Genomic DNA, 15,006 nt, shown 5'->3' on the forward strand with positions numbered 1-15,006 from the left:
TGACGAAGTGTTCGCCGCTGTAGGGCCTCCTGTGAGGGAATTACGTTGCTTCTTCCTCGAGTTGTAATCGAGTTTAGTGTCTCTGTATAGCATATAGAGGAACACTGCACAAAACTGGAGCGGAGAGCCGCCTCTTGAGAGCTGTTGTGTGGGTACGCAAAGGCGCCTGTACTCTCTACTCGGCCTTCCCCCTCCTCGTTTGGGACGATTGGATATCCCAAAAGAGGAAGATTGCTCTGACATCTAGGTGGACACCTCAACCGCGCAATAAAGGTAGGCAGGAGTGAAGAAAGGAAAAGATAAAGATGCGCCATTGAAGAGTGCTCCAGAAATTTACACCACCTAATTAATTAATTATTCAACGTGTGGATCTTTAACAGGCACCGATGTCGCTCAGCACATGTTCGCTGTTTGCGTTTCGCCTCGATTGAAACGTGGCTGCTGCAGCCGGATTCGAACCCGCGAACTCCATCTTAGCAGCAGGGCGCTATACCCATGCGCTCAGCCAGTGCGGCGGGTTCCTCCTTTGGGAGACGGACAGAGGGTAGCTCGTCATGTAGACCGGACGACCGCGACTGTGCAAAACCAGGGGAATTCGCTTACAGACATGGTGATTTTGTGAACAGCTCTAATTTGAAAGTCATATTACTCAGTTTATTATTTAATGCAATTCTCCTGTTTTCTGACGTCCTTACTATACAGGCATTACTGGGCCAATAAAAGGCATCTTAACGCCCCAGAGGGCTTATTGTGAACAACTACTGGAGAATTCCGCTGAAAAACTTCACTTTTGCACTTTTCCCGTGAATTTGTAAGGGCTGCCTCCAAATTATTCCTATCCGCTATGCTTTGTGAACTGAATCATAACTATTTTTATTTATTTTATTTTGCATTTATTTCAGTCATGTACAATGGCTGAGGAGAAAGGAAAAAAAGCCGCGCACGCGGCTTGACAAAGCTCCCATCTCCCGTAGCGGCTTGGCACAGCGATGACAGGCAGCAGTAAAACAATAACAAGAGAATGCATGAAATAACAAATATGTACAATATCTTCATAACAGATCACCAGAATAGTCTCGGTACTGTTACACACACGCAAATGATAGTTTATTCACAGCACATGGATACCCAGTCAAAACGCACTACAGGATTCTAAGACAGAAAATTTCTGTAGTCTGTAGTCTTGTCGTATTTTGGGCATGTCTTGTGTAGTCTGTCTTGTCTTTTGTAGTCCTGTCTTCTGTAGTCTGTCTTGTCTTTTATAGTCTGTCTTCTGTAGTTTGTCCTCTCTTTTGTAGTCTGTCTTGACTTCTGTAGTCTGTCTTGTCTTCTGTAGTCTGTCTTGTCTTCTGAAGTTTGCCTTGTCTTCTGTAGTGTGTCTTGTGTAGTGCTCGTACACTGTGTAACAGTCGTTACTGTCACCTGTCAATTAACACAGGATTTGTGTTCTGGAGTAGGCTATGCACAAAAATGCACAGCTTGTTAATGGTCGCCTGTCCATTAACACAAGCTTTGTGCATTCCAGAGTAATTCGTGCACAAAACCACTAGAATTGAAATGAAAATGATCAATATTTATTTACTGTTTCGTGCTTTTTTTTCGAGCTTGCTGATGCATGCTGTCCAGCGTGGTCCTGGCCGCAGGTTCCTAGATACATCGCCCATGAGCCAAGAAAAATGGTTTTTGTCTTGGCTGAAAAAAACAAAAAATAGAGATCACCGCTGCTACCTGCACAAAAAAAATGTGAAAGCGTTGATGCTTCCTCGACACTGGTCGCCTTTCAAATTTGGCACCATGGTTGTTTTCTCGTTGACTTGATTAGTTATCAATTAACTCTTATTTTACCCTCATTTCATTCCAGCAACGATTTCGATTGTTAAAATTTCCCTCCACGTATTGTTCCTGCCCACTCACTGAATACCCGCCCAGTCTGATCACGCGTTCATTGCCTTTCGCATCTCAATAATTACCTAATTGCCTCTAATTTATCATTATTTTTCCTATCTCCTGGTTAAGTATAGGACACTTATCACTGGTCACGTGATTGCTCATTTCGAGTTTTCAAACTTGGCGCCAAGCTTTGGCTTTGTCCACACTTCCAATTTTTCAAACTTGGCACTACGCTGTAGCTCCACCTACTTTCAGCGTTTTCAAATTTCGCGGCACTTTTTCTCTGGCCCAGCCACTTTGTGGACATTTTTGGCTGTAAATAATTATCCGATTATGAAATTTTCTTTTCGAGCAGCATCCTCACATCATCCTCTGCCAATTACACAACCAATCGTATGACGCTATCTCTTCTGAGTTGCCCACAACTGCTGCGGACACGATCCCCGGCAACATAGCCTAGTAAACTTCTCACTTTATTCAAAATGTTGTAATACTGAACAAGGCTTATGACTGGCCGAGTTGGTACTGACTCACCTTAAAACCAGCCAGAACACACAAGAAGACATGAGCTCAAGAGGCGGGACTAACAAAAATTTAATTGAAGATTTTGAGTATTTGATTTGTGATGGTTTAATGTCCCAAAGCGACTCGGGCTATGAGGGACGCCGTAGTGGAGGGCTCCAGAAATTTCGACCACCTGGGGTTCATTAGCGTGCACTTACAACGCACAGTACACGGGCCTCTAAAATTTCGCCTCAATTGAAATTTGACTGGTGTGGCCAGGATCGAACCTGCGTCTTTTGGGACAGCAGCCGAGCGCCATAACCACTGAGCCACTGCGGCGGCATCATTGAAGGAAAGCCGCAAAAGGAGACCCGCGAAGAGATACAAGCGCACAATAACCCAAAGCAGTGAAAGGGTGAAGTGCAATCAAAGGTCACTGGCATAGTAATGAATCATCTAAAAAAGCAAATTCCTTACGGTGAAGGTTTTCCGATGGCTTAGCCACATGTGTCCTTAGCCTTACCGATGTAGTAAGCCTCAACTATCTACCGACAGATTTATCCGTTCCATAAACCACTGATGTGTCGTGGAAATTAGGCGTGCAAAGAGACATGTCATCCTCAGATTTGCATTCACAAGATTAAGCATACAGTGCCAGATTAGAATTTGCCTTCCCCCTATAGAGTGAAAGTGCTCAGTCAAGTGCAAATTCAAATATCTGCCTGTCTGCCCATATTAGTTGCAGCCATAAGGCAGTGGAACGCAATAAACTCCATTACTTTTGCAAGTGGTGAACCTTTTTTGTGACACTGTCCATTGTGGAGAAGTACCCTGTTTTATCAAGCCTTTTTAATGGCGGCGCAAAGGCCTCCTGTTTTGCACTTCACTGTTAAGACAACAGCAGCATTACGCTTTCCCGCCACTTTCTTGAGACTGTGAAATACTGTGGAGGTAAGGTGTATCAGCATCATCGGAGTATGTGCTCCTTACCCTCGAGCGAGTGAAAACATACGACAGGTTGTTGAGATGGGCAAGTGGGAACCCAGCTGCTGGGAAACCTGCTACAAGAATGCGTCCTCAGCAGTGATGGCATGACTTATCTAAAGCTGATGTCATGCACACGATTGCACACCCATCAAGTGTTTCCATCTTTACTGACCTTAACCAGCGACAAATACACCTCTTCACCATCCTTCCTCAACAACGAGTGGTCCGACTCGTAGCTAAAAAGAGCCTTCCCCGATCTTTAGCTGTAGCCCCGACAAACATATTCGTCCACAAAGCGCAAGTCTGCATCAAGAAACTGCTAACGGTTCTGCTTAGACAATTCTGATGTAAAAGACAGGCCTTGACCGCATGCCTTAAAGACTCCTAAAACATCTTGTGCCAACTTATCTGAGCCTTCTATGTCCAGAAAAATTACAGTCATGAACATAACGAAATGCTACTATGCCAAGGTCTTCCAAACAGGGCTCTAATGCCTTATTGACTTTAGACAAAAAAATGTTGCTGAGCAAAGGTACGACTGCGTGTAAATACCGCCCTGCCAACTGACAAATGCGGATTTGCAGTAAAAGGACAACAGCCCCAAGAAGCCAGCAACCGAAATCACGCAATCATCTGTAAAAGCATGTACATTGTTCACCCTGATGCCGTGCTGCACATACCTCAGAGGTCTATCATGTGACAATGAATAGTGCAGGCCCGCCATGTCGATGCTCACTGCAGAGCACCTGCCCAGGTTGCTGTCCACAAGAAACTAGAACTCCACAGAACTCCACTTTTGTGAGTTGGCAAGGCGGTATTTACATCAGAAATCAGGCATATGCAGAGGGTCCCATGTTGCACTGTTCCTCCGCGACATTCTTCTGTCCAGAGTCGATACCGCATCAAAGCCCTGTTTGGAAGGCCTCAGCATAGTAGCATTTCGTTATGTTGATAGCTACCTAATTTTTTTGCACAAGGAGGGCTCAGATAAGTTGGCACAAGACGTTTTAGAAATCTTTAGGCATGTGGTCAAAGCCTATCTTTTAGGTCTTAATTTCACTAAGCATAACCGTTTGTAGCTTCTTGACTTAGACCTGCGCTTTGCGGACGACCACATATGTTGGCGCCAAAGCCCAAGATCAGGAAGCCTCTTAGCTACGAGTTGAACCACTCGAGGCTGGTGAAGGACAGGTTGGCAATCACATGCATTACGACTGCTTTATGGAAGTCATGCCATCACTGTGTTTAGAATGCATTCTCAGAGCAGGTTTCCAAGCCAATGGCACCTGGGTTCCCACTTGCCCATCTTGCGCACCTGTCAGTGTGTGTTTTTACTCTCTCGAGGGAACGGAACACCGTTCGCATGATGCTGACGTAGTTGAGCAGCACAAAAAGACGGGCTCTATACCTTACCTCCACGCCATTTCGCACCATCCCAAGAAAGTTGCACCAAAGTATGATGTTGCTGTTGTCTTGACTGCTAAAAGTAAGGTATGAGCCCTTTGCTTCTTCGTTCAAAGTAGGCTTGATACAACTACGGGTAATCGTCCGCTATGCACAGTGGCAGATAAAAATGTTCACCACTTGCAAAAGTAAACCGGTTTTTTGCATTCCACTGCCTCGTAGCTGAAACTACTATGGGCAAACAAGCAGATATCTGAATGTGCGCCTGGCTGAGAGCACTTTCACTGTATAGAGAGGAAGGCGAATTTTCACCTGACACTGCACGTTCAATCTCGTGAATGCAATCGGAGAACGACCTTTCTCTTTGCACGCCTGATTTCTGCGGCACATCAGTGGTTTAGGGAAGTGATAAATCTGTCCTGATATAGTTGAGGCTTACTACATCAGTAAGGCTAGAAACAAGTGCCTGGCTAAACCGTCGGTGAACCTTCACTGTAAGGAATTAGTTTTTTAGATGGTTTACTAGTATGTCAGTGCCTTTCGGTTATTTATTGCCTTCTCACTGCTTTGGTGTCTTGCGTGCTTGAATCTCTTTGCAGGTCTTCTTTTGCCACTTTCCTTCAATAAAATTTCAGTTGTTAGACCAGCCTCATCTTGTGCTCATCTCTTCTCCTGTTTTGTGTCTTCCGGCTGGTTTTAAGATGTAATACTGAATGCCGAAAGAAAGCCATTTTAGAGTCAAGTGCACTTATAATGGCCACAGCTATAATGAATGTTCATTTATTACAAAAAATAGTGCTTACTTCATTAATTTATGCATGAAGTATATGACACTGCATCAAAATAAAAAAAGGACTAAGCCTCTAACCCTCATGGCCAAACTGCAGTTACAGCAAACAAAAGGACACCATAAACCTGCCCCACATGCAAAAGCTTGCACTACAGGCCAATGCAGAAATAAGATCAGATTACTTCCCAAACTGCATGACACTGCCACGCAAAGTAAAGATTGTGACAGGCAATAAAGGAGCAACAAAAAAGCAAACTGTAGGTAGCAGCCAATCTCATGCAGACAAGCTACAAGGTCAGGCCAACATAGACGTGGAAGAAATTTGAAAAAAAGGCCACAACAAGCACATATATTTTTTAAGGTTTTCACAGCCCTATAAATGGCAAATACTTTCCTGGAAAAACATAACAGAAGCGGCAATTTTTTTTCGGCAATCAATTTTTTTCATGTACTTCATTATTCTTGAAGCATGGGCGGGCATAGAGTAGTCAGATTAGTGCATGCGTTCCTAAGCAATGCCATGCCAAAAACTGTACTTACAGAAAAAGCTTGCCTTACTGAGTGAATACCACTGGCCATCCACTAATTTCCCAGCCTGCTCCAGGTCCCTGGCAAAAATCACACGCAACTTGGTGGCTTGCACAACTTCCATGCAACTCTTGGTCTTTAGCTGGAAAAAAATTGAGGGATCAGTGAGATATAAAATTTTACATGCATTGCTTTGTTTCAATGACCAACTAAGAAAGAAACAGCGGTTTCTGTGAGCGCAACTGTTTCTTCACACTAGCTTTCTACAGTAAACCATGTTTATCGCGATCTAATTCACACTGACTTGCTGCACGGCCCCAGAACTACTGTGTATAGCTCTATGGTTTCAAATGCTTGTTAGCTCTGAGCCCTTGGGCTTGCACTCGTTAATGCAGAAAACCTCGGAAAGGGCAACCAGAGCTTCGAGCTTTAAGCCATAGGTATTCAGAAGCTCTGTGGACTGTGGGAGAACTTTTGGCTGGGTGACACAGTAGCAAATGCTGCTCCAGCTACTTTCACTCCATTGCAAAAAACTCGCACAGCAGAGACCTGTCTTCCATTTTGCATTGCAGAAAGAATAACTGAAATTCAAAGCACGCATACTAAATGCACACCAACCTTCCAACACAGCTTCATAATAATGGGTATAATTATTGGAATGAAATACCAGTCAGTACAAGTAGCTTTCAGTTTATCCAAAAATTATAAGCAACCGACAAACATTAAACATTAAAAGAGAAATAAAATAACCAGAATTGTTTAAAAAATCTGTCAGAAGAATTATGTGACATCCACAACACTCCAGCAGTTCTTCGGCTTTGTGCACCTTCAAACAACACTTTCTTACAGGCACATTTGCACAGAAATTGGGTTGAACCTGATCTTTAGGAATCTTTTTTGGTGCAAGAGTAGGAAGAAACCAGGTTTTACCCAAAAACGAAGCACCCTACACATTGCATCACAAGCCCAGATGGTGCACTTGAGTAGCCTCTTATGCTTATGCAAGAAACAGGAACAGAGATATCTTGACTAAATCAAAAAAAGAGGAAGTGCAGTGCATGTGTAATGCAGAGAAGATATAAGCAATACCACACTAAAACACTGGGAGGATTCCAAGAGTAGGTGAATGCATGAATGGGTGGCAATCAGGTTGCTAAATGAGATTAGGAAATTTGAGGAAAAGGGTGGTGGCATGTGGCACAGGAGACAGTTACCTAAAATGAACTAGAGAACCATTGTTCTGTACTAATTTTAACAGCACATTCACACGACAGACAAAATCACTAACTCCAGGAACAGACTCAGCATCATGCAACTCAATGTCAATCACCATTGCAAATGGCACCAGCACCGCAGACTGCACATGAGGAAAAGTAGACATATTTTTGCTCTCAACTTTGAGCAGCAGTCAGCTGCGCTTTTAGGAGCAAAGCTCTAAAGTACGGCAACATTGGCACTTTGTTTTACTGACATGAGGGTGCTTGTGAGCGTGCAAGTCCCATGTTTGTTTTGCACCAAATGTGTTAATTGCGAAGTATGTTTAACTAAAGAGGGGCATCTAACATGGGCATCAGCTCTTCATTACTTCCCTTCTATATCCCTCCCTTATATCATGGTTCAAGTGTCCACCAAAATGTGAGAGAGTTACTGTTACATTTCCTTGAATTTTCCTTCAACTAATTTTAAATTTTTCAAGTATACAGCTTTAAAAAGGTAGAGGTACAAACTGTGCAGTATAACCATATGCTATGGCAATAAACCAGCAATAAATCTGTGCTGACAGCAGCTTGCCCAGTGCATTGCAAGGATGCTATACCATACAAGGATTGGTGTCATCGTGCAATGTTACATTACTGACTGACAATTTGGTCTCTGTGTCAGAAATACTGGTAAACCATCATTGTAGAGCACAATGTTTTTAAAGGGATAAATGAACATATAGGTCCTTTTCGAGGACACATATGCATACCAGGCAACAGGTGTGCAATGTCAAGGCACGTTTATGTTAACAGCAGCTGCGTCAAGAGCTACATCAGCGACTATATTTTGTACAAGTCTACAGTTCCGGTAATTATAAGCTAAGGTACTGCTGTGAAGTGCATGTAGAGTTTCATGCATTTCTAAACCTAGCTGCAAGCCTATATTGAAAATAATTTTCTAAATAGGCAGCTAAGATATGCATCACTGAAAAAGAATAACTACCATGAACGGATCAGTACGGATGACGCAGCCGAAGGCAGGAAGCACACATGGCCCAATAGATGCTGGCCGCTGGCAACTGCAAATTAATACATCCAGAGCAACAGCTGTCAGTGGCTGTAGCCATGTCATGAATGACAAGAGAGGAAATCGTCTACTGGTTTAAAAACTAAACTTAGACGTTATATAAGTAAATAAAAAACCAATGAGCTAGCCCATGACAAAACAAATGAACAGATTTTATGTAATGCACCCATATACATTCTTTGAGAAGAGTCACAATGACTGTTATAACCACACTGAAAGATGAGCTGGCTGAAATACCGCACACCAATTTGAATATAGGATGTGCAGGTTTTCATTAATTCCTATCATGGTGCCTTGCACCAATGTCTAGGTATTAAATTGAAAGTTGCAACCAGTCTGCCTTGGTTAAATGAGAAGAGAGAATGGAAAAAAGCATGGCTTCACTAGCAAGAAGCTTGATATCTCACAGCACAGCTTGGCATCATAGAAAAATTGCTAGCGCATTTAACAAATCTGCATACAATTAAAAGCTGCACAAATTTGTCGACTGGCAATGCAAGTAAAGGCAAGAGAAACAAAAAAATACCGATGAACACTCGTGAGTGCGGCGAAGGGAGGTCTGTGGGTAGGATCCCGTGCCTGGGAAGAGTTCCGAGCTCGGAGAATCGCCGGCACCACAGCTGATGGCACGCAACCAAGAATAAATAACAAAGTGAAAATAAGTAAAAAAAACCATCCACAATGGCGAACGACTTGAATGCGGGCCACAAAAGCGAGGCATATAGCAAAAAGGTAGAAATCCTAAATAATTGTGCAGTTGCATATCCGACAGCTCGCAGTGCTCAGAAGGAGAGGAAGCATCAACGTTTACAGCTCAGGAGACGCAAGATTGATCTAACTTTGACATAACACTGCCTCAAATCCTGTTCCACTGGGGAAGCACTGACAAGTTTACAAATGACAAGGCGATGAATATGAACTAGCCTTTCGCATGCGATCACTGTCTCAAAATTTAGCATGACGCATATTAAGGCACAAGCACTAATCCGATGAGTACTAACCCTGAGCAAAAATAGTGCGGTGTCCGATCGCAGCTGGCCTAGCGCGAGCGCTCCGCCGCGCGGCACTTCTCGCTCATCGTCTTCTACGCAGTGCAAATCCATGCTTTTGCACCGAGTGTCGAAGCGCTAGCAAGCGAAAGCGTAACTCTGTTGTGATATCTGGTGCCATTTTTATTTAACACGGCACGCGAGTAATAAATGCACATAAAGACAATGAGAACAACACTTGTCATGCAGGATATAGGCCCTGCTTTTTTGGCGACGCATTATAGCTGCGGCAACCGCAGGCGGACTGCCTCCACTCACATCCCTATATAGCCGCATACAAATAGCGCGTGTGAATACAAATCATCAGCAAAGAAACGCGGAGCGGGACTCACCGGCCATGCGATTCATCCAGGCTTAGTAAAACGGCGCAGGAGTCTTCGTTCCCCTAACAGATGAAAAGACGTCGCAGCACTCTTCATGGCTTACCCGTTGAAACTCGCCAATGTTGACAGGCCGAAATCCTGGTCGTTGGCTTCCAAAACACACTCCTGCTCACCTTCCTATTGAATGAGTTCTTCACACGTGTCCGCCGTACAAGTACTCAAGCAATGCCTCACAGAGGCAAATAATACAAAACACGCGTTGTCGGTTGCGCTGCAATGGCGCCGACGGCTGCGCTTTCGTGTCGGTGAAAAATTACAACCGACAAAAAAATTTGTTTTTTAAACCATGAATACGTATATTATCTTCACAACAAAGACACTGCATTTATTTTAAATTAATTTTAGATTATTTAAGAATACTAAAGCGCTTTCAGTTACTTTTTCTGGCATGTCGTTAGTAGAAGCTGCGATCCTGTGATCCCCTGAAGTGACCCGGATGCACTAGCAGACGACGGAGCAGACGACGGTGTTGACAGAATGCAATTTCGTTTGATGCCAGATAAAATCACTAAGTTGCGACAAAAACAGCGAAGAAAAGCGCCGTATATCAAGCTGCCGAATATCGTGGATAAGTTGAACGCAATTGGCACGATGGAGAGTAGCTGCGATGCATTAATTTGCGCGACACTGGCACGCTCACCGGAGATCATGAAACTTAACAGCTTAATCGGTGACCAGTACAAGAGGAGTGCTTTGATATCAACTGCGTTACGAAACTACGTCGATACTTGCGTCTCACTTTAGGTAATATGCAACAGTGGCTAGCACTCGCCGCATCCTGATCGCGTGTAGTTTAACAAGCAAGAGCCCACTAGCGCATCGAAGCAGGCGTGTTTTCGAGCTCGTATCGTTACGAAAAATACGAGTTGTTTCGGCACGTACTGGAATTGAAGTTCTCAGCCTGTGCGTCACGGACGGTGACGATGTCGTCGCGGACGATCTTAACTAAGACTCGCCGCAAAGCAGCCGATAACCCAAGCATATGTGCGTTAAAGGTTGCTCACCAGTAGTGCAAGCGTGGGCATAAAGTATCGCTTAGTCGCAGCGCTAGTCGCTCGCTTCTCGATTTTCCAGCCTTCCGAGTGAAGGTCGCAAGCTGTTGAGCCAATCAGTGAGCCAGCGGGAGTGAGCGAGGCGAGCTTTCGGGAACGACGCCGTCCGCGGGCGCACCGGGCAATGAACTACGCGCTACCCCCTGGCTGCCCTAGTCGTCGCTAAGCCTAGCCGGTTTCGCATCGATGCAGCAGCTGAGTGCACTTCGAAACTGGCTAGCGCTGAGGTGCTGCTCTCGTCATCGTTTTACTGTGAACCTCGTCTCATAGTAAAACAAAGATATGCTCGGTTTCCGCGACACCTTCAGGAGCGGAGCCAGCTGAGGCCAGGACAGCCGCGATTGAGCAGCAGCAATTAAAGGCGCCGTGGGGAGACATTTGTTTGTATTCCTGTTATCGCTTCTACCAACGACTCGATATTGGCCAACGATACTCCATCCGACGGCTTAGTATGGACTTGAACAAACATTACTGTCGCATTTTTCTGACGCTGGCGGCCGGTATTCAGGCTGGCATGCCGCGCCCATACGTTATCATGTCGCTCAACTGTATGGCCGTGGTGCACATCAAAACCCCCAGACATCCTCCTTTTCGCTCAGATTGTCATAGCACACAGTCACACTGGGACCAGAGTAGTTTAGAGGACCGAGCGCGGGTGCACAGGAGCTAGACTGTGTCAAAGCAGGCAAAACTCTTTAAAGCGCGCGGTTGATGTCAGTCCCAAGACTTTATTCTCATTTCGACCGAGAATCAAATCGGTTCAAACTCGCCGGCCACCGCATTTCACCTTCGGCTGCATACGCTGCTGTCTATATTTAGCGACATTTTCGTGTCACCGTCATGAAATTTTCAGTGAAGGCAATGAACGACATCGTAAAGTATTTTTTTTTGCTATTTTATGATAAGCACCACGTCACTGCCGCTAAAAAAATTTCTCCGCCAACACTGCATCAGCGTTGGACTTAAGAGCGTTAGCTACGAGAGCTTCAAGTGTTTAGATCGGGGTGCTAGATCGGGGTGCTCAGCAAACGTGGAGAAGACAAAATACAAACATCTGAGGGCATTTCGTTTCGGAAACATTCGTTCTAAGATACAGGCAGCGTCATCTACTTCTAAGATTTTGCACTACTATTGCGATTTACAGCCACCTTCGCTATATCCGGTATGTTTCCTCCTTATATATCAGTTAACGAATTTTATAAACGTGTGCATTACAACAAGATGAATTGTTTGACTGCATCCGGAACTCTCTGCGACAAACGATTAGGCCTTATGGCTGTCTGGAAGTCCCCGGAATGCACGGTTTGGGGGCGAAAAGGTCGTCGGTGCGAATCCCACACATAATTTGGGCTTCATCTAAATATTTATTTTATCCTCAGGAACATGACAAGTCAAAGGACACCACTTCGATCGTTATGCGTCAAACGGGCGGCCCCCAAATTTGATGCAAATGGGGGTCCCCGGGGTTCCACTTCGATAGCCGCTATACTGGCATATGTAAAACGGATCGAAGGTATCTGTGACAACTGAGGCTCTACGCGCCCGCAGTTGCTATGTGATATAGTGTGGTAACTGTCTTGGCTAATTTGACCTTCCCTGCAGACAGACGTGTCCTTGACAAACGTAAGTAGTAAGAGCTGACGCTCTTAAAACTGAAACGCGCGGAAAAATGATATCGGGGTTGCTTTGAACATTTATACAGAGAACTGCGTGCATGTACACACATGCTGCCTTTGTGTAGCCGGATGGTTATGGCGAGTAATTTTCCCTGATTGACGATTAACGACATTCTTTTCCGCGACGCATAGAAGTGTCCTTGGTTTTTTCTGCGCATATAGTAGTAGCGGTACATTATGTTACATGGCTTGAACATGTCACAGAAGCCAAGGGGACACTGACTTTCAGTAGCGCCATTCGACTTGCGCACACCGACTGGTGTGCAGGCGCTGTCGTGGCTGCAGCTACATGCCACCACCTCAAGAGCGTGCGGATACGAAGACACCGCTGGCTTCGCCGCTTCTGCATACAGCTTTTTGGGCTTTCAAAGCCGCATTATACTCTTGAGCATGCACTACTTTCGTCACATTGTCATGTGGGAACAGAAGGGAATTAGGTGAGTGCTCGAGCAGTGCCTCTCCTCTAAGCCAATTCTCGTTCGGTGAGAGAGCCAGGTCGCGGGAAGCGAGTTGAAAACTCGATTCGCCAATGTGAATGAGCACTTCATTTCGCTCGGTGCCCGTCACCAACAGACCAGAGCCCCTCGCATCCTCTTCGCGACTCGCCACAGTGAACGCGCTTTGAAGCATCTTTGGTCAATTTGATCCTATCGCTGTCACACGACCGCGCGACAGTATTTCTAGAATTCTGCAGTAAAATAATTACCCTCACCAGGAATCTGTCGTATGACACATCCCACGATAGGTATCTATCGCGCGGCACATTCCAAGACAGGTATCTGTCGCGTGACTCATCCCACGACAGGTATCTGACGCGCGGCATATCCCACGACAAGCTGTTGTGTCGCGCGACAGGCCGCACTACAGGTACTTTTGTCGCGTGAAAAGAGGCGCGCTAGAAGTCGGTCGCGCGACTGAACCCACGACAGGCAACTTTGCTGAGGCACGCAATCTCTGTCGCGCGGCACGACTCCCACTGTCGCGCGACAGTACCTGCGACAGAAACCTGTCGCGCGACAAATGTTGCGACAGGGACCTTCTTCGCACGACAAAATGCAGGAAAGATGTCTGTCGTGCGGCAGAACCTACTACAAACAACTTTGTCGCGCGAAAGAACCCACGACACGAAGCTTGTCGCACGACACAAGGCACGACAAGACAGCTTGTCTTGCGACACAAAAATGTGTCGCGCGACAGATGCGCGACAAAAAAATTCTGTCGTGCGTTTCGATCGGGTACTTAGTTTATTTTACAGTTGGATATGATTCATTGTTTTGTAAGAACATATTTCTGACAGCGTTATATGAAACGGAAAGAATGGATTGATTAGTGAAAGCATTTCTATTAAGGAAAGATGGCAACACATACCTGAGTGTTTGAAAACCGCAATTTGTGCGTGGACAAGGTACATACCAATATTCGTAGTGTCTTGTGTTGTGAACAGCGGTATTTTCCCGTAGATTAGCAAGGTCAGAAAAAAATGTGGTGTCACTATGTACCTGAGATTTGTACTGCTGAATTACACGGTACTGATGAATAACCCTTGCATCCATAATGCGGTATTTTGCGAATAGAGCACTCGAATGTGCTAAGTATGTGGCACCCGCAATTGCTCTGACTGCATTTTTTTGTAATGTCAAAACCTTTTGAATATTAGTTTGCGTCGTTGTACCCCAAACCAAATGACAATATTTAACATGAGAGTCAAAGAGGGCATGGTAAATAACAAGTTTTGTCCTAGTAGGTATCATGCACTTTAACCTTCTGAGTATGCCGACAACGCGAGCTAGCTTACTCTCCATTTGCTCGATGTGGTAGTCCCATAACATAAATTCATTAAGTGAACGCCAAGTGCTTTTACAACATTAGTTATTTCTATTATATTACCACCCAATACTAAATCTGTATGTAGAACCCATTTGACATTTTTAGCTCTAAAAAATATCGCCTTCGTTTTCCGTGTGTTCATTAGTAGGGAATTTTTTTCATACCATGAGTTAAGTTTTCCCAACACGCTATTAGCCTTTTCTACTATATCATTCGCGTTGGTGCCGGTCAGAAATAAAGTAGTGTCGTCAGCGTAAATTACGTATTCTGTTTCGGAGTCAATCTGTACTAAATCATAATATATACATTAAATAATAAGGAACCAAGGATACTACCTCGAGGTACACCATGCTTTATTTTATTGTAAGTAGAGCGATGATTATATATAGAAACGTACTGATATCGGTCAGGTAAATAGCTGGTGATAAGAGATAGTGCTTTGTTCCGGACACCGTATGCAGAAAGTTTAAGAAGAGTTTCGTGATGAATCCTATCGAAGGCTTTGGAGAAATCTATGTATATTCCAAGGGTTATTTGTTTACATTCAATGTTATTTAAGATTATTTCTTTTTGCTTCAAGAGAGCCATTTCAGTAGAGGACTTAGGTCTAAATCCAAACTGTCTTGGAGT

General features: G+C 44.6%; 1 protein-coding gene across 1 annotated transcript; it reads right to left on the reverse strand.

Moving 5' to 3' along the window:
* Window positions 1–1,567: 1,567 nt before the first annotated feature.
* Window positions 1,568–10,095, reverse strand: LOC144109736 (uncharacterized). The gene is made up of 5 exons (XM_077642531.1): window positions 9,771–10,095; window positions 8,916–9,009; window positions 8,306–8,381; window positions 6,116–6,245; window positions 1,568–1,692 (listed from the first exon to the last, which is right to left on the reverse strand). The coding sequence occupies exons 1-5, from the start codon at window positions 9,784–9,786 to the stop codon at window positions 1,568–1,570; spliced, it is 441 nt and encodes a 146-aa protein (XP_077498657.1). The 5' UTR covers window positions 9,787–10,095.
* Between the last annotated feature and the right edge of the window lie 4,911 nt (window positions 10,096–15,006).

Source organism: Amblyomma americanum, chromosome 11, assembly GCF_052857255.1.
Source record: "Amblyomma americanum isolate KBUSLIRL-KWMA chromosome 11, ASM5285725v1, whole genome shotgun sequence".
NCBI lineage: Eukaryota > Metazoa > Arthropoda > Arachnida > Ixodida > Ixodidae > Amblyomma > Amblyomma americanum.